Consider the following 25458-nt stretch of genomic DNA (forward strand, 5'->3'; position numbering starts at 1 on the left):
TGCTGTGTAGAAACAGCGGAAACCGGTAGAAGTCTTCTTTGAGAAGAAGAGGAAGAAGAGGAAGAGGAAGATGGGAGGACGACGATCTGAATAGCAACAAAAACAAAAGGGCAAAAAAGTAGAGAGAGCAACTTCCTCTCTGCTCGCTACCCTCTGAAGAGCCGCCGCTCTAGAGGCCCCTGTGAGACCGTGAGGGCGTCCCGATGATGCTGGGCTTGTGTCGGCCCAGCGGCTGCTGCCTGGCGCCCCTGTTGTTCGGCTACGAGGGAGGAGGGCAGGGCGACGAGGACCAGCTGGAGCCCAGTCACGTCGAGAAGTCGCAGGAGAGTCGCCTGGTGGTAGAGGTCAGTGTGTGAGGGGACGCAAAGTGGAACCCCAAAGACCCCCCCCGAGACTCAAAGAGGACGTCTTGGATTGATGATACTGTGATCGGGGTTTAAAGGTCACGTTGCCTGGTTGATTGTGGTTTCATTCTGACTTTTAGGGAAGCACAGGAGTGATTTTGTGTTGGTTCAAAGTCAGTTTTCTACTGGAAAATCCTGTATTTTTGGCATTTGACTTGCTGCTGGAGGAGGATGAAATCATGTTGGAAGAGTACACACTTTGAAAAAACGTTTTTTAAAAGAACAAAAATGTTCTCCTACCCTGTCTACACCAGTCATCCACAAACCCTTTGTTCCTACTAAAGACATTAATCTTCACAAATGTGAGTCATTTAAGAAAAAACAAAAGGCCCGGTAATGTCCTTCCCTGTCTTTTGGCAAACATTTCAGACAACACACAGTTGTTCTACTTTGTGGCTATAAGAGATTCAGAGCAATATTATAGAAACATTCAACTTTTATCTACGTAAAGAGTTTGTTCCTCATCCCTCTGTGTGTGCACGCTTGCAAACATATTTCATCTCATAGAAAGGAAAGTTTGCGATGGCAATGTTCTCTGAAATGTTCCCTTTTCACCCTGATTTAAAAAGCATCCAGCAAAGACAGAAGCCTCCATCCCAAGAGCAAGCGTATAGATATTTACTCGTGCACTCTTTCGTTTTGAAGTAGCAGTAGAAGTGGGTCATTTCGAAAACGGCTTCATTATTTTCGGCCCTTATCAGTGGCAGCTGCTGTTCATTACACCGAATCACGTCCGGATGTCAAAGCACCATAACGGTGTCCAGGACAGCGTGTGTGATGTCGCGGGACGGGACGGGACGGGACGGGACGGGACGGGACGGGGGCAGACAGGTGCACGTGTGTGTGTGTGTGTGTGTGTGTGTGTGTGTGTGTGTGTGTGTGTGTGTGTGTGTGTGTGTGTGTGTGTGTGTGTGTGTGTGTGTGTGTGTGTGTGTGTGTGTGTGTGTGTGCGTGTGCGCGCGCTCGGTTGTTAAATGTAGCGGACTCGAAAAAGAAAAGGGTTGAATCAGTCAGATGTGTGTGTGTGGGTGCACTTCAGAGCTCTGTGTGACTGTCTGTGCATTTTGCAGATGAATAATTTTGTGCGTTAAAGCGCTCCTGTGTGCAAATCCACTTCACAGCTCTTCTGTGTGTGTGTGTGTGTGTGTGCGCATCAGGTCTACTGGGGCTGATTGTTGTGATGTAATTAGTCCTGCTCTAATGAATACACTGATCCGTCTGACAACATCTCTCAGCAGGAGAGGAAGAGGAGGGTGTGAGCTACAGTATGACCGCGAAGCTGCCAGAACCTGACCTTTTGCATACACCGTGTGTTGTGTTTATGCAGGCATATGTACAGTACACGTGTTTGCTGATATGCCTCTCTGCAGTAGCTAATCCGAAGGAAGCCTCAGTCTTATTCAATCAGGCAACTTTGATCAGCGTTGTTCACCAGTTGCAAACTAAATGTGTACCCTCCTTAGTTTTTTGATAACCCGCCCCTCAAAAGTGTCTATGCTCATCCATTATATGCTTGCAGTACACCATCTTGGTGGTGCCCAGCCCAGATTTAACACTTTCTCTATTGTGCAGCTTGAGCACGTTCTATGGTGGATTTGATCCTGTGAACGTAAATAAGATTCTATAAGTTTATCAAGTACAACTCTCTACCAACCGATGCAGTCCAAAACAAACTGCGCTGCTATAAATCCTCCCTTCATGAAGGTTTCGTTTTTGCTTCAGATGAGTGTTAATTCAACTTCATGGCTGCAGTTGGTGGTGCAGTTAAGTTATTTTCTGAGAGATGTTTCTAATATTTAGGCTACCCGCATGATTTAAATGGTGCGGACAAAATGGTAGATAATATTTGATATTTTCACAGGAATGTGAGCTTGCTTAGCCCGATGTTGGGGATTAGCGATACACTTAAAATGCAGCTTTAAGTTTCACGCCTACATTGCAAAGTCCTGAGCTGGGTCTAACTTACAGTACTGTACGTCCTTCAGCTTATATCAGTGGTTGCTATGTCATTACCCGCTTTCGTCAAACAAAACCACTCTGATTAGCTTCTTGACTGACGGCTCGTGTTTGTGTTCCTTTCGCAACCGCGGATAAGCCCGATTGGTGTTGCACCTCGTGGTTATCTCAGTTAAGATATCTTCAGTCAAAAGAGACCTTTACACCTTTCTTCGTTGCGTGTTTTCTTATTTCTTCCTCAAGGCATCGCCTCGTTCTTTTGTTTCATTCTCTTTCATGTCGACTTTCCAGAGTCCCTTTTCTTTTGTTGTTGTGATTCCTGCATTGCACCTTCCTTCTTTACTCCTCGCCGTCGTTTCTGTTGCCTATCTCCTCTCCCTAATGATCCGTACCATCGGGCCATCTATCACGGTTTCCACCATCAGTCCTTTCCCTTCCTCTTCCTGTGTCTTTCTCTGCAGCAGTGTGACAATATGATAGTTTTTTCTCTCTCTCCCTCTGGGTACAAAAACACATTTATTGTAAGAAAGAAACATGCACAGCGGGAGCACAAGGAGCTGTGTAGTGTCATTACTAGCTGGGATATCACATGGACACTCGTAAGCAGGGATGCTGTTGAGAAATGATAGCGCTGGAGCGACGGTTTAGATTTGAGCACTGGTTTCTGAAGTGCTTCTGACTTGTATCACTCCCTCTGTTCAGACAGCCAAGGCCATTACTGCAAAGACAGACAGGAAAACGATGGAGGGAAAATCAGAAAGACAGATTGAGATGGAAAGAGAGATGGGGAGGGGAAAAAATACATTAGAAATGGAAATAATGTGTCTAAAAGAGAAACGACATAGAGAGACGGAGGGGAAAAGATAGATAGGTGAGGAGAAGATAAAGGTGCAGCGATATAAAGATGAGGGGAGATTGTTGAAGGAAGGAAGGAAAACCTCTGATTGCAACAACAGCAAGGCCACTCATTGAAGATAATAATTGGCCCTTCTGCTAGTTACTGTTGGATAAAAATGCTCAATTAGCCAGCTAGCTAACAACTGTTGAAGATACAGTAATGTACGAGATGCTAGCAACGCAGCTTAAAAGCTAACAGACAAGATAATGTACAAGAAACAAAAACTAAGCACCATACAAACACAACGCATTCACATTAGCCACTGTGCTAGCTAGCAACTAGCTAATGTGGCTAAGGTGCTAGCCACTTTGCTAGCTAGCAACTAGCTATTAATAGGGCTGCATATTTATCTATTTGATATCTTAATACAATGCTTGGGTTCCAGCTTGAGACCAAAACAATACGTTCTAACACATTACAGTAGTTTGGGGAATATAAAGATGTTTTTGGTGTAATTGAACACTCAATTCATTGGTGTTAAATAAATAGATGAAATACTAGTCTCACGATTTAGTCAACAAAACTACAAATTGAACACATTTTTGTTAGTCCTCTGGTGTTGAGATTAGCAACAAGCTAGTGCTCAACACATACTGTGTTTAGAGTCTTTTGTCATTGCCTGTGCTGTCTTTTTCTATTTATTATTATGGTGCAATCTTAGCAGTGTGCTCCTGATTTGGGGATAACAAAATCAATATCCGTCTCTCCATCTCTCCCCACGCTCCCTTTAGTACTTCGTTGTCACTTCGTTCTATGTTCGCAAAAATGATGTTCGCACGACAATAAAAGTCTCACCCTTGTGCTCCTAAACGCTTTTGATGTTTACGACAAAACAACCAAGAAAACGGTTAAATTACTTACATTTTATTGTCATTTCTCAGGATTTTCTTTTCTCAACCACACACCAAGGAGCTAAAGCAAATAAAAGGGACTAATAATGTCACTACTCAAACATTTCCAGTTACTCCACTCCAGCTTTATCGTGATGTAATGTGTGAAAAACCCCCTCGAGAGATGACGTCGACATTCCTGCAGTGAAAGTATGCGAGCGGTTTCTGTCAATTGAAGCTGATATAATGAAAGTTGTCGCTGCGACTCGTGCAGGAATGTTGATAAACGGCGGCGGTATGAAGGCAGCCATCAGTGACGTGATCAGAGTTTTAAGAGTGCATCTGGTGTGCGTGATATTCTCTGGGTATCCTCTTGTTGTATCTCCATGGTGACACCACCCCCTCCTCCCCGATGTCCTATCTCAGAATTGATTACCCATGGTGCATTCTGTCCTCTCTGGGCATGTACTCATAAATAGAAAGAGAGAGAAAGAACGAGTGCGTGATGAGCCGAGAGAAACATGAAATCCTTGGAATCAAATCATTGCGTTATGGCCGTGTTAATCATTCTCATGCATGACTGCACCTCCTACCTGCTGCACCGCTCCATCACTGTTGCTCCTATAATGGACATCACCTCCTGGTTTTTTTTGGGGGGGGTTTATGTATTAACTACATGTAGACTTTCCCACATCTGATCATGAATATCAGGAAACGCCTGGAAGGTGTTTGAAACGGCACAATGAACAATGCAGAAAGTAAACGTTCCCCATCTTAACAGATTCAGTCAACACCGCTCAAAACAAACAAGCCGTCTGAGTGACACTATCCAAACTGATCTCCTTCTGTTCAGCGCGTGAACTCCGTGAAGAACGGCTGTCACTTGAGTTGCTCAGAAGGATCTGAATGCTCTAACATCTGTTTTCCTTCTCTCTCTCTCCCTCCCTCCCCCACTCTTTTTTTGTTCTCTCGCTCCGTCTCGCCACAGAAAAGCGTGAAGGAGGGAATCCTGTTAAAGCAGACCAGCTCCTTCCAGAGATGGAAGAGGAGGTACTTCAAACTCAGAGGGAGGACCCTCTACTACGCCAAAGACTGCAAGGTCAGCAATGTCGTCTGAGCTGCTACACATCCATCAGTTCTCACCCAATTACTTGTACTTCAGAGGAAGTCTTTGAGAATAATAAATCTGCACCGTCTGTTCAGAAAATGTGTATTGCCGTCTATAGATAAATGTTTCTCTAACATGCTTGTTTGTGTTTAAATACATGAATTGCAGGAAAGATCTCCGAGATACATTCACTTTATTTTTATTTTATTTAGCAAACAAAATATCCATTTACCTTTTTATTGTTGTATTTCAAATTTAGAGGTCCACACTTCTTGAATTCAATGAATATGTCAAGGAAATTGTTATCTTCCTTTTTTGACGCAATTAAAACTTGAACTTTATGACACAAAGCTTCTGTTGGTTAGATGCATATCTCCCTCTATATATAGATGTCAGTGTGTGATTATATGTACTGTATCTGGATAAGATACAAGAGAAGAAAAAGCTGATTTTTTTTTTCTTTTCCTCCCATCAGTCTCTGATCTTTGATGAAGTGGACCTATCGGACGCGAGCGTGGCCGAGACCAGCACCAAGAACATCAACAACAGCTTCACGGTAAGCAACAGGACTGCTCTGTACATTTCTAAAATATACTTTGATCCAGACTGAAATATCTCAACAACTGTCAGACAGATTTATATGAAATCTGGTACAGACGTTCATGGTGCTCTGAGGATGAACCCTACTGACTTTGGTGATCCTCTGACTTTTCCCTCTGCCGCCATCACGGGGTTGACATTTGTGGTTTTGAGTGAAATGTCTCAGTAACCATTGAATAAGTTGCCATTAATGGTCGTCTTTCCCTTAAGGAGGAAGTGTAATAACGTCATATGTCCGTGACATTTAATATAGCGCCATTATTAGATCTAAAATGATGGTTTCTCCTGCTAAACTAATTATATTCCCATGTGCCACAGATGTACTTTGTGTTGAGTGCTAATTCGCAAGCATCACCCAGGAAACACACACAAGCTTTAATAAATAAACAGTTTGTAACACAGTTCAACAGATCACAGGTTCACTCATTGGCTGCAGGTATTTTCTGGCTGCAATCGGCCGCTAAAGGTTCAACTATTCCCACATTTTCTGCTGCATGTTAGCATTGTCATCGTGAGTATGTAAGAGTGCCGATGCAAAGCTTTGAGCTACAAGCTCAGCACAGCTCCGCAGAGAAACTAGCTTTAGAATCCCAACAATGTGACATGATGTTGACAGAGGGATAAATGAGTTGCATAGATTCGAGTGCAGAAACGTGTTTCAGTTGTTATTCTTTTTCTCTTCCTCAGGTCATCACTCCATTTCGCAAACTAATGTTGTGCGCCGAGAGCAGGAAGGAGATGGAGGACTGGATCGGCGCTCTCAAATCCGTCCAAAAATGGGAAACCTATGAGGTCAGTGTCCCCCCCCCCCCTGCACATTGTTATTCATTCAGCAGGCTGACACAATATCAAAATGAGCTCAATGGATGATAAACACTTGGTGTGTGATCTATTTAGATGAGAACAGGCGTCACACACTCACTTCTTAATTCTTCTCCCATCTGTTCTTTTTCTCAAAGTATTCACCTTTTCTGCTTTCTTGGAGGAAAACGCTCCCCTCCTCCTCCTCCTCCTCCTCCTCCTCCTCCTCCTCCTCCTCCTCCTCCTCCTCCTCTCGTTTCTCTTATGTACTTTTCTTTTCAGCTCTTTGTCAGCAGATTAATGTGGCTCATAAAATCAGCCCCTGTGCTTTAATAGGCTATAAAGAGAGCTGAGGACTGTGAGCCGCCGTCCCAGCTCAGCTGAAATCCTCTCAGGTGTTTGGCTCTCAATGTTCCCGGCGTTTAGAGATTTAATCTAATGTCATTGTCATTTACCCGGATATTCCTACTTTCAGTGTTTTTCCGTCTGCTCCAAATCCATCCTTATTCGGGAGCCAACACTTCGATATCTCTAGCGTTATGAAGACTTTCTAAAAAAAGGATAAAAAGATGATTTTGTATCGGACGTTTGTTCTGATGTCTTACATGTTTGCTGCATAGCTGCCTGTATGGAACAGCTGCAGCATTGATATCGTTGTCTCTACCCTTGTGTGTCTCCATTCCAAGGCCACAAAGTTTAACATGCACTGCCGATGTCATTATCTTTTCCGTGTAGCCGTACTTCCTCAGGCTCGTGCAGTATCTCTGCGTCCCCCAGGCTTCGTGTTCTGATGTCTTTCCTCTCCCCCTCCTCAGGCCAGCCAGTTCAACATGGAGCATTTCTCCGGGATGCACAACTGGTACGCCTGCTCGCACGCCAGACCGACCTTCTGCAACGTCTGCCGGGAGGCTCTGCCAGGCGTCACCTCCCACGGCCTCTCTTGCGAAGGTACACACACACACACACACACACACACTTGAGGGCCAACACCAGATATTCTGAGCATTAATCTTTAGTTTTGAACCGTTCTCTTACGTAAATGTCTTTCCTGAGAGTCTTATCGTCGTAGAGGAGCATTTAGAGCATGTGATAGAGGCAGTAAAGGAGTCGCTTTATCGCTGCTTATTGCAGGGCGAGGCAGGTTTCATCACCGGTTTGACATACGTGGAAACATTATGAACACACATGCCACGTTTTTACACACATCAAAGGTCACTTTAGTAGTACACATTATTGCAAAACAGTGTGCAAAAATGTGCGATAACTTGCTCGGCACTTCACGTTGATTTGCTTCAAGCATCTAAATTGTCCCGGCCGTTTCTACAGGTTTGTTCTGACGTTTATTGATCTTGTCCTCCTGCAGTTTGTAAGTTCAAGGCTCACAAGCGCTGTGCAGTTCGCTCCACCAACAACTGCAAATGGACCACGCTGGCCTCCATAGGAAACGACATCGACGAGGATGAGGAAGGGGTGAGTGATCCGACTCTCAGTGAAACAGAAGCTGTTGTTGTGACTGTAGAGGAAGAAGCAGATTGTTTTTGATTTATCAGAGTTCTCTTCATGCAAATCATTTCTGCCAAATGAGCCCCGGCTCAGGAACTCTGGCGTCTCATGTTCTCTGTGTGTTATCTTTGCATATTGTGTCCCAGGTGTTCATGCCCCACCAGTGGCTGGAAGGCAACCTGCCGGTCAGCGCCAAATGCGTGGTGTGTGACAAGAACTGTGGCAGCGTGCGGCGGCTGCAGGACTGGCGCTGCCTCTGGTGCAAGGCCATCGTGAGTGGGATTCATTGTGGCTTCTGTCGAAAGGAAAACTTGTCAAATCAGTATTTACGCAGGACATCGCTGCTACCCGAGTTATTTTCACTTTAGATCTTTTCACACACATCAACAGTGACATAAATGCACTGATGTCCGTGGTAAGAGAGTCAGCGCCGGTCCAGTTGGTCTCACATAATTCTCTTTCTTGTGGGAGGAATAACAAAGTCTACGATGAGCCAGAATCTTTATCTCTATGTCCCGAAGTTTGACTTCCAGTAGCTCTTGAATGCCAAACCGACACAAGCAGTGTTGTGACGCTGGAGTTCAAACCACAGCGTTCATTTCAGCATCCGGCAGAAAAGTCCAGCGAAATTTTCTTTTAAGACACAAACGGTAGCAGAGATGGAACTTTATTCTTATGTCTCTTCTGTTCCACTTAGCGAAGGCTGAATTGCTCTCGAGTGTGTCGGGCAGAAAGAGCAGCACACATTAATAAGTCTGATCCTCGGCACACGCTAAACAAAAGCACTCGTACCAGTGAATCAGAGTGGTATTTGTAAAGGTTACAGGACTGACATTTGGTGGGTTTCAGAGGGATGGAATGACCTTTCTGCTTCTACTGAAATGTAGAATTAATATGGAGACCACTGACTATCTGTGTGTGCGTGTGTGTGTGCGTGTGTGTGTGTGTGTAGGTCCACAACAGCTGTAAAGAACAAATGGGTAAGGTCTGTCCATTGGGTCAATATCGAGTGTCAATCATCCCTCCCACTGCACTTAACAGCATCGACTCTGATGGTGAGACACCTCGTATGCACACACACACACACACACACACAGGTTCAATGTTCAGAGGTGTCACCTTTCAATGCAGAGGGCGGGACGACGCAAATGACATCAGTCGATGAAATCAGCTAATCAATGAGACAGAATTGTACTCTGTGCTAGTTGAAGACTTTCTTTATTCGAGGACAGCTCTATTGTTTTGTTCATTTCACATTTTGTTCCCTCTCAGGCTTCTGGAAGGCCACCTCGGCGTCGTGCTCCAGTCCTCTGCTGGTCCTCGTCAACTCCAAAAGCGGAGACAACCAGGGGGTGAAGTTCCTCCGCAAGTTCAAGCAGCTCCTCAACCCGGCTCAAGTCTTTGACCTGATGAATGGAGGTCCAGAGCTCGGGTACTTTAACAAATGAGGAAACAATGAGCTCACATCTCGCGTTTACTTGTTAACAGGCTTTGTTGTTACGGCTTCACCAGTGGGAGTTTCTAGTTGGTCACGACTTGTTTAACGCGTGTACCGATGCTGTAATTTCGCTGCCTTTTTCATGACATCTACCTCTTAACATTTTGTGCTTCGCGTCCTCCTCTTCCTCCTCCCCTCCCCTCCCACTCGCTCCCTCAGCCTGCGCCTTTTCCAGAAGTTTGTGACGTTTCGTATCCTGGTGTGCGGGGGAGACGGCAGCGTGGGCTGGGTGCTCTCAGAGCTGGATAAACTCAACCTCCATAAACAGGTGAGGAGGAAGAGGAGGAGGGGATGATGATATAATGCTGATGGGCAAGAGAAAGCAGCAAGCTACCTCTTGTGCTCATGTTACTGAAGCATTTTCTACCTGTGGTCACATTTTGTAACAAGTAAAATTAGGAAATCCATTTAAAAAGGACTCGATAAATACAGAGCGTCAGGAGGAGGCGACGTGTCCCCAATGATGCACCGATTAGCTCAACTAATGAGCTGACGTCACGGAATTTATCCAAATGAATGAAGGAAATGTCGGATAACATGGTTATTATTTTAAATGAGTGTATTAGTGGATACATAAGTGCCGTGACAAATCAGTTTGAATACCTCCAGGTCATGTCAAATTAAATGTTAAAGGGTCAGTCAGTGTGACGGTTCTCACATACTTCCTGACTAAATAATGTTTTTGAAAATGTCATAATTCACACACGAGTGAACCTAAAGCTTCAATTCCTCATCTGACTGAGGTTTTGTATTTGTCTTTGCATCACTTTAATGCATGTCTGCCGTCGTCTTATTCACTTGTAACCCGAAAAACACAGAAAACTGATCATTTTAACAACTTATAACCGTAGAAAACGTATATTCATGTCCCTAAATAGCAGTGTATGGACTCAATACACTGTAAAATGATTAATTCAGATTAAAAAAGGGTTGATATTCAACACTGTGCGGACAAATCCGTACACATAAATCATTTGTCTTGTGCTGACTTTTGATCAAAATGTGGATTAAATCAACTTGTTTGCAGACGACATGTTGTCTTTACGTTGCAGTGCCAGCTGGGCGTTCTGCCTCTGGGCACGGGAAACGACCTGGCTCGTGTCCTGGGCTGGGGAGGCCTCTGTGACGACGACGCGCAGCTGCTGCAGATCCTGGAGAAGCTGGAGAGAGCCACCACCAAGATGCTGGACCGGTAAGACCAGAGGGGGGGGGGGGGTGTGGTGAAAAGCAAGGTGCAGCGGGTCTAACCGAGGCTGCACATCCGTGTTTCTTTAGTTTTCCTTTGGAGGGCTTTGCTGTCATGTTTCAGGTGAACCAAGGACTGAATCGCTTTAAGCTACAGTCTCTACATCACTGAACGGGCTCTCAAGGGCCGGAGACAGGAGCAAGAATTAGTCACAGCAATAAAGATAATTAGCTTAAAGTACTGCAGGCTATTTATTGCTATTCACACCTCTGGCAAACATTCATAGACACCATTTAAAAAAATACTTCTCATGCCTCAGTGTTGAACACGAAGCAGCATTAGTGCACGATTAGCTTCTGACGGTTGAAAACATCTCCTTCCTCTTCCGTTTCTGCTCGGATTCAGCGCACGAGATGTAGCACGTTAGCTGGTTAGCTTTAGCGGATGCTGTTAGCTTTGGACGGAGACGGTGGCTGCTGGCTGTAGCTTTATTATCACCGTACAGACTTGAGAGTGGAATTAAACTTCTCAGCTAAAGTTAGTATTTCCCCAAATGGCAAATTACTTCTTTATTTAAAAGTACATGATTCAGTTCGGTTAAATAAAGGAACTTGCAGGTGTTAACTGACTTCTTTGTTGTTTTCAGCTTCAACTTTAGAAGGATTTTTGTTGTTCTGCTGTTTTATCGGCGGTGCATTCACATAAAGACAGCGTGTTGGATGTCCAGTCCTCCTAAATTGTTCAGATTAGATGCTAATAAAGTTCATTATCTGGTTCTTGACGTCCCTGTGTGTCTGTAGATGGAGCGTGATGACGTACGAGGTGCCCACCACCACCAAACGCACGCCGCTGGTGAAAGAAGACGACGGCCTCGATTCTCCTCTGCAGGTAAAATTGCTTTCAGGGAAAGCCGTCTGCTTTCTGACAGATGGTGCCCATAAATTAGCCCCCACGCAGCCACGATCCTCTCCGGTGCCGAGAAATGATTTTTGGAAAACATCCACTGAGAATCAATTGAGCCTGGCAGCCGGCAGGCAAAGCAATCAGAGCTAATCCAGTGGCGGCGGAGTAGATATTGACAAACGGCAGCTCTGTATTGTGAATTTAAGCAAAAGGAAAATAAGGAAAACCACCTTTTATTTTTTTGCACATAAACAGGATGGAAACCACCTGAATACATAAACACTACCCACCAGTAAAACACATGTTCTAGACAATCTCAGGATTAAATAACATCAGCACACAGTTGTTTCTCCTCTTAATATTCTGTTAGTTCCAGAAAACCAACCTGAGGTGTTTCAGGATGATCTACAGGAAGAAGAAAAGTGAAACACTTTAAATCCATCTGTTGGTTACGTTTACCTCTCCAGGCCTCCGGTAGAGATCACACAGTGTTCTGAGAAGCAGAGCTTTAATAGTCTCGAGTGGAATTCCTCACGTCTGAGTAACGTGTGCAACATGTGACGACGGGTCCAGAGGAGTCGACGCTGTAACTCCAACAGTCACGGAGCTGAAGAGTTTGGGGAACAGCTGATATGAAGAATCACATTTCATTTAGTTTTTGGTGACCTAAAGGAATACAAATACAAATGTGTACAAACGTCCTGTTTAACGTCTTATTAAAGATCAGGACTCTTCAGCTGACGGTCGTTCCTCCGTGAGGTTTCACCGGTAACCCCAGGAAAGAAACCTCACCCATCTCTCTCCCCCTCCCTCCCTCCTCCCAGGTCCACATCACTCAGTATGCAGACTCCGTTGCCTCCCACCTCGCCAAGATCCTGGACTCGGACAAGCACAGCGACGTCATTTCCTCTGCCAAGTACGTGCTGTGAATACCTTGTGAAAACTGGGAGGAGGGAGAAAAGTAGAAGGATGGGGGGGGAGGGAGGGGGAGAAAGAAGGATGGGAGGACGAGAATAAAGAGGGCAGGATGAACGGCAGGAGGGGGGGAAAGGAAAATGGAGAAGAGAGAGAATGACAGAAAGAGCCAGACAAAAAGTGAGTGTCTGGTCAATGAGTATTGATTTCCTTGCTCCCTAAGGACACACACACACACACACACACACACACACACACACACACACAGAGGGGACAGTAAGTGAAAGGGACTAATCAGTATTTGGGCTCATCCTCAGTGCATTAGGACATTAGAAGTCTTCCCTTGGGGGAATAGTCTGGCGGCCGTTACGGAGCACTTTCCTCCAGCGCTCTGTTCGTGTCGTGGAGAACCTGCAGCGCGTTAGAAACACAGTAAAATGCGTCATTCCTGCTTCTGAAATGTCTTACTGTGGAATTTTAACAGGTTTCAATTAAACCAAGGGGTCGAGCTGAGAGTCCATTCGGGGTCAGCGAGCTCAGCGGCTCTTTTTATTTCCTCTTTCCTCTCTTGCGTAGCGTCAGGACTCAGGCTGTTCGGGGGGTTCGTTCATGTGACTTGTTATTCTGCAGTTTACTGTTGTTGTGTTGGCAGCAGAGAGACATTAAGGAAAGTGGGACTGCTGTCGGGCTCTAATGGCTCCCGTTAACCGTGATTTGTTCCCGAGGTAACGGGGTCAAACGGGACATTAAAGAGGAATAAGTGAGATCGATAAGAGGAACGAAGCTCTCTCAGACAGGTGTGATAGTTTAATGATAACCCTGCTTTGTCACTGACTTCAGAAAGCAACGCCTCTATTGTTGCTGCACACAGAGAAGTAGTAGAATCAGTCTACTAGCTAGTTTATGTACTGACATTTTGACTTTATACTTCATTCTCAAAATGCAAAATAAATGAAATATTCCTCACATTCCTCCGTATGTTCCATATTTATGATTGCACACAGTCATCAGGAGGTAATCCAGGACTTCAGCTGCTTCCTTTGCAGCCGTGAAACCACAAAAGAACTTCAGACTCAGATGAGAATTGTAATTTTTAAGCACAGTTGCATCATATTCATCAGACACACTGAGCACACGCCTTTCAAAAACCTCCATAAACCTCTTAAAACAGTGCGCTACATCGTACATATTTCATTTCCACACATCTCATTTAGAAAAACAAACAAGCCCGAAGAAGAGCGTTCACGGCAGGACGAGGCTCGTAACATGAGGAGCGTGTTTTTCATTTTACACGATCCAATGTTTGCTCATCGCCGTGTGAGTTCAGAGAAAACCTCCCCGCTGAGTCACACGGCAGCAACGTAACAGCTGTGAGTGAAGAGTGACTGTGTGTGAAGGCGACGCAGCCGACGGGCAGGTGATGAAACCAGAGCGCCCGTCACTCTGTCTGTGTGTGTGTGTGTGAGTGTGTGTGAGAGTGTGTGTGAGAGTGTGTGTGTGTGTGTGTCTGTGTAATCTCCAAACACAGCGACTGCACGGTGAATCACCACATCTGAAACGAGTCAACATGCTGACTCCTTTCATTTTCAACATTAATCATGTTGATCCTCACCCGTCTCCCCCCTCTCCCCCCCCCCCATCAGGTTCCTGTGTGGGACGGTGAATGACTTCGTGGCGGAGGTGGGGAAGGCGTACGAGAGAGCCACAGAGAACAAGGAGGAGGCTGACGCCATGGCAAAGAAGGTGTGTGTGTGTGTGTGTGTGTGTGTGTGTGCGTGTGCGTGTGCGTGTGCGTGTGCGTGTGTGTGTGTGTGTGTAAAACTGTAATCTGTAAACTGTAATGTGACGCTCCATTGACGTCTGGAGGACAAATGAATTAAAGCAAAGACCTCGACGGGCTGTTTTAGGTTATCGACCTCACGCCGCTCTGGAGTCTTACTGCAGCTGCACAGAAATGATCGTTTAGAAACTCCTGCCCGTCAGTGATGTGCACTCCTCTCATAACACACACACACACAGTAACGTGATCTGAACTAACGCTCCGTCTCTTTCTTTCAGTGTTCTTTGCTGAATGAGAAGCTTGATTCTCTGGTCAAGGCCTTGAGTGAAGAAGCGGAGGCTCAGGTAAAAACTATTCTGATCAATATGAAATAGTTTTAGAAACCGTAATACTTCATATCGAGCCAAAGCGTGCGCCAAGATTAGATTTCAACAGTAACAAAGAGTGTGACCCACAACACACAACCTGCTCGTTTTAAGGTTGTTTCTTTACCTTTTACTTGATCCGGTCGCTGTGTTTTTTATGAGTCTCGTCCAATAATCCAAATCAGATCAATATTCAGCCGTGACACTGAAAGTCTGGAGTCGTGTTGACTTCTGTATCTTAAAATGAGTTTTGAAGAGTTCTGCACCATCGGCTCAACGTCAGGATGATTAATCTCAGATGTCCTCCACATGGAGGGATCAGGAGGAAGTTGACGAGTTCTCTAAGTTGTCTTGAGGTATTGAACGGTGTTCCTCCGTTGGGACACCAGGGAGTGTTCAAGTCCCCTCGGTTCAACCTTTACAGGAGAACGAGTATCTTAACATCTTAAGTTTTCTCACAGGAGCTCTTTGTGTCCCGGTGGAGTCTTTCACTCACAGATTGATGTCGGTGCTCGTAAAGCAACAACGCAGCTCTCAAGCTGTCAGGATGATTTCATCCTCCCGCTAAAAGGGGAAAGGAAAGGCCTCGAGTTTAGCATCGTTTCCTTTCTGATGAAGAACGTCTTCCTCAGTTCTGCCTGTAAATGAATATCGAGCCGCTTCTATTTGCCAGAAACGAGAGGGAGGGACGTCACGCCACAGAGCAGGAAGAGTAAAGATGCTGCTTTTAGTGACGATGTGACAATCCGGAATTAAACAAAAAGGTTCCCGAGCAGGAAAACACCGGGCAGTGTTTTACGGCTACATTACAGTTTCCTCTTCTTTAATCCCGTCACATCCAGGTGGTGCCAGCGGGTTCGGTGCCCAGCCAGGAGAGCGACGGCTCGAGCCCCGTGGAAAGTGGCGGCGAGTCGGGTCCGGAGGGTAAAACGTACCGGTCCAAGGAGCAGCTGATGCTCCGGGCCAACAGCCTGAAGAAAGCCCTGAGGCAGATCATCGAACAGGCAGAGAAAGGTCAGAAACCTCTCGTTCCTGCTGTTCCTTTCTTCTTCTTCTTTTTGCTATTATGTTAGCACCAATCGTGCCTTGAGGGGTTGTTTTTCACCGATGTCGTCGTTTTTTTTCAGTGGTGGACGAGCAGAACCGACACACGCAGGTCCAGAGGATGTCGTCCTCGTCCTCCATCAAAAGAGAAAACAGCGAGGAGCTGAAGGATGCTGAGCCACGTAAGTGTTTGGAGAAACATCAGTATTTAAAAAAAACTCTCACTACTGAATTTGGTCAGAAAAGGTTTGAAGACAACTGATTTCTTCAAGGATAACGCATCATTTGTGCAATGTTTTTATGAAAGTGAACATTTGTTCTTCTTTCAGGTCCAGGAAGCTTGAGTCCCACCTCCCCCATCGTCCTCGAGAAGCCGGAGAGCCTCCACACCGTCACCTTCAGCGAGGACACCGTGTAAGTCTTTGTGTGCGCTCGTCTCTTTGCGTTCACATAACCGGCTACGGCTTCATAACGCGCTCTTTGTATTAATGTGTCGTCACATCTTAGATATGTTCTGTGTTTGCAGACAATGTTCAGAGAAATGTGTGATGAACAACTACTTCGGCATCGGCCTGGACGCCAAGATCTCCCTCGAGTTCAACAACAAGAGAGACGAGCACCCGAAGAAATGCAGGTATGAACACACACACACACACACACACACACACACACACACAAAACATAATTGTATTTGTTTACCAACAAGAAATTGTAACGCTGCAACTGTTCTGCAACCGGTTGATTGGTTTCTTCGTTCTGCAGCAGTCGCACCAAGAACATGATGTGGTACGGGGTGCTGGGGACTAAGGAGCTGGTCCAGAAGACCTACAAGAACCTGGAGCAGAGAGTCCAGCTGGAGGTCTGAATGGGGAATGTTTAGGGGAAATGAAATGCCATCATTTGTTGTGTGTATTCTTTTATTAACCCCTCTCTCTCTCTCTCTCTCTCTCCCCAGTGTGACGGTGTTCCCATGTCTCTGCCGAGTCTGCAGGGCTTGGCTGTGCTCAACATCCCCAGCTATGCCGGCGGCATCAACTTCTGGGGCGGCACCAAGGAGGACAACGTGAGTGTTGTGAAGAGATGTGTAGCGTAGCGGTCATCTGCACCTCAAAGGAATCGTGCAAAAAGCTCAGCTCAGTTATTTTGAACGGACAGATTTAAAGTTGTTCACTCTCGACTCTTGTGTTCAGAACTTTGGCGCTCCGTCGTTCGACGATAAGAAGTTGGAGGTGGTGGCGGTGTTCGGCAGCATGCAGATGGCCATGTCCAGAGTCATCAACCTGCAGCACCACCGCATCGCTCAGGTACCTTCCATCCCCTGCATGGAGTCGACACACCTTCATTCAGCTCGATTGTCATCGGCAGCATGCAGATATGATCATTTAGCTTCCTGATCGGAGCCTTCATCTCGTTATGTATTCAGCTCGAGTGACTCAACATTAAATTAAAGCACTTCTTAGATCAACAAACCACCTTGAGGAAGGTGTTCCGCGGTTAGCAGCTGTCTCTCACACAGATTTCTTTGCACAGGAATATATTTACACACACTGCTGTTTATTTAATCTCGAGAGACGCTGCTTCCCCTCTCAGTCACAGGTGCTTCAGACGTGTCTTTGGACAGTTCCTCCATGTGTAGATTGGTGCTTTTTAAAGGTGCAGCTTTGACAGGATCCCATGAAATGAGCACAGAGCTGCTGGTACTAATCGGCTGTATGAGGACGTCGTCTGACGGCTGCTGTGTTGTGCTCTGTTGCGTCTCAGTGCCGCCAGGTGAAGATCACCATCCTCGGGGAGGAGGGGGTTCCTGTGCAGGTGGACGGAGAGGCCTGGATCCAGCCGCCCGGCATCGTCAAGATCGTCCACAAGAACCGGGCGCAGATGCTCACCAGAGACAGAGTAAATAATATAGTTTCACACATGTTTTTACACTGTATACGTCCTTATAAGATACCTATTAACACTGTGTTAATAAGACTAGATATGTATAAATAATAGCATCATAGAAAGTAACAGCATTGCCTTCAACATCCTTTCTTCCATAACTATCGCAGGCTTCAGCTCTCAGCCCGAGTGGTCGACTCGTTCCCTTTCAGGGTTCCTTAAATCAAATTCACAGCCGGCCTGTTTGTTCTCTCTCCGCGCCGCTCAGACCTTCTGAGAGCTCTCTGGAGTCGGGCACTTTTGGGCAGTTTGTTTCCATGGTTTCCCTCCTTAAGTAGCGCCGGCGAGAGAGGAGAGTGTGTGTCGGCTCGCCGGTTCATCCTCCTTAAACGTGGGGACTTTGACAGCGATGTTACTGGATGTCATTTTAAAAAAACATTCGTTTTTTTACCTAAAATGTGCAGTTAAAAGTATTTCCTTGTATCTCAGCACAGACGAGAGGTCGCCTGTGTCTTCAGTCAGATCGCTACCTTGAATTCGAGAGTAGATGCTCTGCAGGAGCTCAGAGATCACGGTCGTGTAGACAGGAAGTAGTACTCGGCTGGAATAAAACAAGAAATGCAAACATCCTGAAACACAAATGACTTGTTTTGTTCCAGGCGTTCGAGAGCACGCTGAAGTCGTGGGAGGACAAGAGGAAGTTCGACAGCTACCGCGACAGCAGACCTCGCCTCAACTCCCAGCAGTCCATGGAGTACCTGACGGAGGAGGAGTGCGCTCAGGTCCAGCAGCTGGGCATCGTGGCCGACACGCTCATCAACAAGTAAGACGCAACTTCACGGGTTCCTGTGGCGCGTTTAGGAAGCAGGTTAAAAGCCACACTTTATCTGCACCGGAGTTCACTGTTTGAGGTCCAGGATGTCGTCCAGTAACGTGTTTATTGACTTCTGGTGAGCAAGAAATGATCAGAAAATGTTACTTTTAAGACATTTTGACTGAATTTAAAAGTATAAAGTTAGAACTTTAATGGAAAGCTTTGTATAATGTATATCTCACATATTTTATTACATGGTACTTTTACATACGCTTCATTCTTTGGGAAGCTCAACACTTCCTGTACGGGAGATGTTTCACAATAAAAGCCTACAGAAACAGGAAGGATTATGCTCTTTTAAAGTGAAACGTCAACGAAGGAACTGTTGAAGTTCATTGACAGTTAAGTACAGTAGAAGTCAGTATATGTTGTGTAATAACGCTGTGGAAGTCTACATTATACTGATCTTTTATAATATATTCTCTTTTTTGAATTGCAAATAAACGAACCTAATGACACGGTTCTACGCTACACACACATCACAGCTTATCAGCAGCCTCTGTTTGATGATCAGCTTCTGTGTGTTTCTGTGTTATGAAGATAAAAAGCATCGGGGGGGATTGTGCTCTACATTTTGGGATTTGTTCGTCCCACTGCAATCAGCCGGCTCCATTTGTTTCTCTCCGTTGCACCGATGAGCCATTTCATTGTCTCTTTTTCACACTTCTAAACCTCTCGGCTCCCTCGGAGGTCTTCTCAGTACGTCTCAGTTTGTCCGATTTATTATCTTTTGCGAAACTAAATTCCCCTTTCAGGATGATTCATGTCGTAATTACATTTGCTAACTCGTCTCCGAAGCTGAGCCGCAGTCATAATCAGAGATTTGAAAATGGAAAATGTGAGCAATCACGTCGATGTTTGAGGGTCCAAGTGGAGACGTTTGGACGGCAGATGGAGACTTAACACATGAAGCGTTGACAGACTGTGATTAACCCAATCTGAAAGTTTTGTGATTTAAAATCTCGGGCAACTTTTGAATCCGAACATCTACAAATTGAACAGAAACAGGGGAAGAGAGTCGAGCCTCCTCAGCTCGTTGAAGTCTGTGATTCCCATCGTCTCCTTCTTCCCTCAGGATCCGCGAGGCCGCCAAGACACACAAGCTGGTGGAGCAGGAACTGGCCCACGCCGTCAACGCCACCGCCCTGGTGCTGACGGAGGCCAAACTGTCCACGCCGGAGGTAAGAACATCAGCAGCACGCTCGGGTCTCGTGTCAGCTCTGCAGCCTGTTAATAACCTGAAATGCATCAGTGATGTCATGTTGTGAGAGGCCCCACATTGTTCAGCGTTAAATTAAAAAGACGGATATAATCCTATAATTATAAGCACACAGAGTCGCGTGTCCTGGGATCGGTCTGCAGCTTTGTTCTGAACGAGCAAACATAGAAAGACAAACATTTAGTGGTGAGAGGTGACATCATAGAATGAAGGTGGTGAAGTAAAACAAATTAAAATGACTTTGTGTTTGTGAGAAGATGCAGATAAAACAGAAGAATGAGCTCAAACTGAACCATTTATTGGATCGTTTCACAGTTTTATTGTTATATATTGTTCCTGTTTTTATTCATTCATAAACTGTCTGATACTCGTAGACTTTGAACACTTTAATGTTCATTCAAACACGCTTCCTGTGCCTCCGTGTGCCGTTGTGTTTCTCGTGAACGTGATAATCTCAGGAACGCCTCGAAGAAATCCTGTTTGCAAAAACTACAATAAATACAGCCGCAGAAAGAGAAGCACAATAAGCTGTTTGTTTGCTTACTTGTAAAGAAACGTGTGTCTATAATCTGTATCCTGAGCTTCAGAGGATTCATACGTTGCACATTTTATTCTCGGACGTCTTTGACGATGAAGTGGTTCGTTTGTCTCCTCAGTGTCTGAGTCGCAGCACGGCCGTGGAAATCGTCAACAGCAGTAAAGTTCTGCAGGCCGAGACCCGGATGCTGCTGGATGGAAAGCTACTGGTACAGTTCAACTTCATCCCCGTCTTCTCTTCCTCTCCACCGTCTCTCCGTCTCGTTTCCATCTCACGTTTCAGTGTCTATGGTCTGTTGTCGTTGCTCGCTGTGTTTGCTCGGAGCTTTATTTACCTTGTTGAGGAAACTTCTCATCACTCACAATAAACCTTTTGTGCAGAAGAGCAAATATAACTAGAGGAGGTCGTTTCTGAAGAAGTGTGAATGCTGGACGTTGAAAAGCTGAATAATACCTAATGATGTATGAAAGATGTGGAACATTTTAAAGTTTGACTTGTTTCTATATAAATGTATGTTTCCCTTCCTCACTTTTCAGACTTCAGACTTATTTGTTTTCCTAAACTTTCTTGCGATGAGATACGATTAAATTAAACTGACACGGATAAATAAAGAACAGAAGAAGAATTAGCGACACGCTCTCGCTGTTGATAGAATTATAGGTTAACAGATGTTTACTGTGAATTAGCATAATATTCACAGGTTGTCTAAATGCACATCGTCTTCAGACGGCAGAAGAAGAGAGCAGATGTTTGCATTTAGCATTTTCAGATTCACAGATGGAAGGTGTTTGTACATGTTTATCCATCCGCACGATCAAACACCGCGTTCACCAGCAGAACTCGATTCATCTTCTTTTCTTCCTCGTCCTCCACAGTCGGACTCTCCGGAGGAGGAGGAGCTCCGGACGACCCTGAACAGCCTCAGCGCCGAGCTCCACAAGCTGGACGACATCCACTGGATCTGTCCGCTCATGCAGTGCTCCGAGGAGGTGAGAGGGGAACGCAAACAGCATCCGTTGCATCATCACAGTCTGGCTAACAAACACAGCGTCGCTGCTGTTCTTCAGCTCCTAACTAGTCGCAGCTCAGCTGTCTTTTCTCAAAGTGTAGAACATCTCTTTGTTGCATTTTCACGTGTTCTTTCTTTCTTTCTTTAGGACTCGGTGAGGGTCAACAGTAAGAGCAGTATGAAGCTGAAGATCATCCCCAAGGTGAGGAAGGAGAGAGAGAAGCTCCACAAGCAGAAGTCCAACAGCTCTCTCTCAGGTAAGAGATCCGGACAGAGCCCCAGGCCCACGACACCAGATACGCAAAACTATATTAGCTCCTTCTGTTTAGAAGAATAAACTATATCGAGCACAAGTCTTCTGGTTGCCCTTATTATGAAAGCTGTCTCAAGCTGCATTCTCTCTAGTGTCCACCAGGGGGCGACTCCTCTGGTTGTATAGAAGTCTATGAGAAAATGACTCTACTTCTCTCTTGATTTATTACCTCAGTAAACATTGTAAACATGAGTTTATGGTCTCAATCTCTAGTTTCAAGTCTTCTTCAACACAGCATGATGTTCATTTAGTACATGATGGTCCATTTAGAGTCAAACAGACCATAAAGCAGGGGATGCTTTAGGGGCGGGGCTACACAGTGATTGACAGGTCTCTACGTCACTCCTCCTCCATCCACATATGGTGCATAGAAAAGTAATCGGACATTAAATACTAAACATTTGCAGCATCGCTATCATGTTTTTTGGGGGCATATTGGTCATATTTATTTATTTATTGTAAAAAAAAAAAAAAGATTTTTTAAAAAGCGGTCCAGAAATTGTCATTCTCATGTAGTTTGTCTTTCTCTCACGCAGGAAATTGGGAAATCAAAGGTGGGGCTGGTGAGGCAGATTCCTCGGGCAATTGAAGTCCAGCATGAGGTGCTTAACACTGCCCCCCCCCTCTCCCCCCCAAATACCCTGACAACCAGGGGTGAGGAGCGCCCCTCCTGTTCTCCTCCCCTCTAACCGCAATACCTAGTGGCCTGACAGAGGTGTGAGGGAAGAAAAGGAGAACCATCTTCCGACGTTTATGCTACTTTCCTCCCTGCTTCTTTATCCTCCACTTTGCAGGGAGGATTTCTTCTTTCTTCTATTTTCTTCTTTTTGTGTTCTCGGAGGGGGCGTGGCTTTGCATCGCTCCACCATCGGCGTCCTGCTCTTGGTTCCGTTTACCTGCGTGGAACAGAAGGGTTCTCGCAGATGGTTTCTTTTTGTTGACATAGAAGTGTGTGTGTGTGTGTGTGTGTGTGTGGCGCTCTCCTTGCATGTCGAGTGCAGCCGTCTTATTTTCTATCTTATCATAAGTTGTTACGATGTTTGAATTCTTTTCTCTCTTTAACTTAAATCGTTTTATTTCTGAACAAGACTTTGATTTTTCTCAGATCGTTCACAGAGTATTTATTTCTTGTTGCTGCTGCCGTGAGAACTGAAATGGCAACAAAACGAACAAACTGAAACATCTCAACCGTCTCCTCCGCTGAACGGAGGAATATCTTAATTAAATGTTGCCAAAAAAAAAACACAACAAAAAAAAAAGACGTACTGAAGAATGTACTTGTATTACCGTGTGAATAATGTTGACTCGTGTAAGGTTTCACAAAGGTTCTGCTGTTGTGGTTCTTAATCGGCTGTTGTCTGGCTTGTGTGATCCGAGGCTACGCTTTATGACGAGTCACTTCATCTGGAATTCAGCCTTCCGAGAAAAAAAGGGATTGTGGGACTTTAAAGTACGACACGTAGTTATTTATAAAGTTATTTATAAGATGTGACTCGTGTGGGAGTCGGAGAGAGAAGTAGGGTTACTGGTTTCAGGTACGGCACCAGATGGAATGACTCGATACGTCGTGTTTTCTTCTGCCGGTGTGATGTGAAGATGTTTACAGAAGGAGGAAGCGTCAAACACACATCAACACAACATTGCAGCTGCTCAGTATACTACTCCTACTTTGCCATACTCCTGATTGTATATGTAACATAAGAGTACGAGTCAGTGGATATTTGATTTTTGCCTTGTCTGTGGTTAAAAGCTTTTATTATTATTATTATTATTACAAATATATGATATATTTTTTTGTACATCTTATTTTCCCAATCTGTGAAGCTGTCCTGGCTTTGCTGCGTCCCCCCTTTGACCAACTCCTCAGCCGCTGTGCATCCAGTCAAAGCCGGCTGATGCGGGTCCGCTGTGTCCCTGATGCGGTCCCCTGTGTCCCCCGATGCGGTCCCCTGTGTCCCCCGATGCGGTCCGCTGAGTCCCTGCATGCACGCGCAGCCTTCCGTCGCCTCAGTGTCGGACGGACGTTAACCTCAAAATAGTGAGTTAAACTCGTTTTGTGCCGACCGGCAGCATTTGTGGGTTTTTACTGCAAGAGCGCTTATTTAACTGGTAATAGAATAACACACGTCTGCTGTGAACTGATTCACACCCACAGGTTATAATAAAAACTAAGATTTCGGAAAATGGCTAAAATATTGGCGTTTCCGAGTTCTCGAGGCGACTAGTATTCAGGTTTTACGGTGATGTTCTTTAAAGGAATGGTCGGACATTTTGGGAAATTTGCTTGTTTTGCTGTGTAACCAAATGATGGACAAAGAGTTCTACTTGTTTCACCTCTGTGCAGTCAGTGAAGAGACTCCTAGACCAGCCGAGCTTCAAAAACAAAAGTCAAATTCTCCCCCAGCACCTCCCAAAATTATATTTGATGAAGCTTGTTGAACAGCATTTTCTTAAACTAAGTGTTAAATGTATGGAAGCCCATTCCCGCCAGCAAAAAAAAATTTAAAATCCACCCATAAATAAAAAATAAAATATCCACCCAAAAAAATAATAATATATATATCCACCCAGAAAAGAAAAAAAAGTTTGATTATTTTTTTTTTTTTTGTAGCCCGAAAAAAGTAAAAAAAAAAAAAAGATTATGATGTTTTTGTTTTTTTTTTGCTAGCAAAGAAATTAGAAGTGCGCATGCGCTTCAGTGACGATCTCCTCACAGGTCCCTTCATCCCCTCGCCAGTCTTTCCATGAAAATTACATGCAATTCTACATATTAATACTTATAATGATATATAACATCTAACATTTACAAAAGTCACCAGTAATAGTTACCTTGTGTAGAATTGCATGTCGTATTTTTTTCGGCAAAAGAAAAGAAAAAAAAAAAAAAAAATTTTATTTTTTTCGGAACAAATACGACATGCAAAAGAAAAAAATCTTTCTTTTTTTTGTAGCCCGAAAAAAGTAAAAAAAAAAAGATTATGTTTTTTTTTTTTGCTAGCAAAAGAGATTAGAAGTGCGCATGCGCTTCAGTGACGATCTCCTCACAGGACCCTTCATCCCCTCGCCAGTCTTTCCATGAAAATTACATGCAATTCTACATATTAATACTTATAATGATATATAACATCTAACATTTACAAAAGTCACCAGTAATAGTTACCTTGTGTAGAATTGCATGTCGTATTTTTTTCGGCAAAAGAAAAAAAAAAAAAACATGTTTTTTAATTTTTTTCGGAACAAATACGACATGCAAAAGAAAAAAATCTTTCTTTTTTTTGTAGCCCGAAAAAAGTAAAAAAAAAAAGATTATGTTTTTTTTTTTTGCTAGCAAAAGAGATTAGAAGTGCGCATGCGCTTCAGTGACGATCTCCTCACAGGACCCTTCATCCCCTCGCCAGTCTTTCCATGAAAATTACATGCAATTCTACATATTAATACTTATGATATATAACATCTAACATTTACAAAAGTCACCAGTAATAGTTACCTTGTGTAGAATTGCATGTCATATTTTTTCCGGCAAAAGAAAAAAAAAAAAAAACATTTTTTTTATTTTTTCCGGAACAAATACGACATGCAAAAGAAAAAAATCTTTCTTTTTTTTGTAGCCCGAAAAAAGTAAAAAAAAAAAGATTATGTTTTTTTTTTTTGCTAGCAAAAGAGATTAGAAGTGCGCATGCGCTTCAGTGACGATCTCCTCACAGGACCCTTCATCCCCTCGCCAGTCTTTCCATGAAAATTACATGCAATTCTACATATTAATACTTATAATGATATATAACATCTAACATTTACAAAAGTCACCAGTAATAGTTACCTTGTGTAGAATTGCA

The 25458-nt window shown here is 44.4% G+C and overlaps 1 protein-coding gene across 1 annotated transcript in view; it reads left to right on the forward strand.

The window, feature by feature from the left end:
- The window catches only part of LOC306714734 (diacylglycerol kinase delta), a 24617-nt gene extending 42 nt beyond the window's left edge, over positions 1-24575 (forward strand). The window contains exons 1-29 of the mRNA XM_079184854.1: positions 1-344; positions 5077-5187; positions 5672-5752; positions 6484-6588; positions 7413-7545; positions 7961-8067; positions 8247-8372; positions 9053-9155; positions 9373-9532; positions 9758-9866; positions 10651-10790; positions 11585-11672; positions 12512-12603; positions 14246-14345; positions 14661-14726; positions 15590-15761; positions 15875-15973; positions 16121-16205; positions 16318-16425; positions 16554-16650; positions 16747-16854; positions 16982-17095; positions 17553-17687; positions 18332-18495; positions 19622-19727; positions 20422-20511; positions 21179-21292; positions 21461-21569; positions 22162-24575. The exon at positions 1-344 is cut by the window's left edge and continues 42 nt beyond it. Of these exons, the coding sequence (XP_079040980.1) occupies positions 204-344; positions 5077-5187; positions 5672-5752; positions 6484-6588; positions 7413-7545; positions 7961-8067; positions 8247-8372; positions 9053-9155; positions 9373-9532; positions 9758-9866; positions 10651-10790; positions 11585-11672; positions 12512-12603; positions 14246-14345; positions 14661-14726; positions 15590-15761; positions 15875-15973; positions 16121-16205; positions 16318-16425; positions 16554-16650; positions 16747-16854; positions 16982-17095; positions 17553-17687; positions 18332-18495; positions 19622-19727; positions 20422-20511; positions 21179-21292; positions 21461-21569; positions 22162-22214 (3216 nt within the window). The 5' untranslated portion in view covers positions 1-203 and the 3' untranslated portion in view covers positions 22215-24575. The remainder of the gene's footprint in view (positions 345-5076; positions 5188-5671; positions 5753-6483; positions 6589-7412; positions 7546-7960; positions 8068-8246; positions 8373-9052; positions 9156-9372; positions 9533-9757; positions 9867-10650; positions 10791-11584; positions 11673-12511; positions 12604-14245; positions 14346-14660; positions 14727-15589; positions 15762-15874; positions 15974-16120; positions 16206-16317; positions 16426-16553; positions 16651-16746; positions 16855-16981; positions 17096-17552; positions 17688-18331; positions 18496-19621; positions 19728-20421; positions 20512-21178; positions 21293-21460; positions 21570-22161) is intronic.
- The last annotated feature ends 883 nt before the right edge of the window (positions 24576-25458 follow it).

This window comes from Pholis gunnellus (genome assembly GCF_910591455.1).
Source record: "Pholis gunnellus genome assembly, chromosome: 23".
Taxonomy (NCBI): Eukaryota; Metazoa; Chordata; class Actinopteri; order Perciformes; family Pholidae; genus Pholis; species Pholis gunnellus.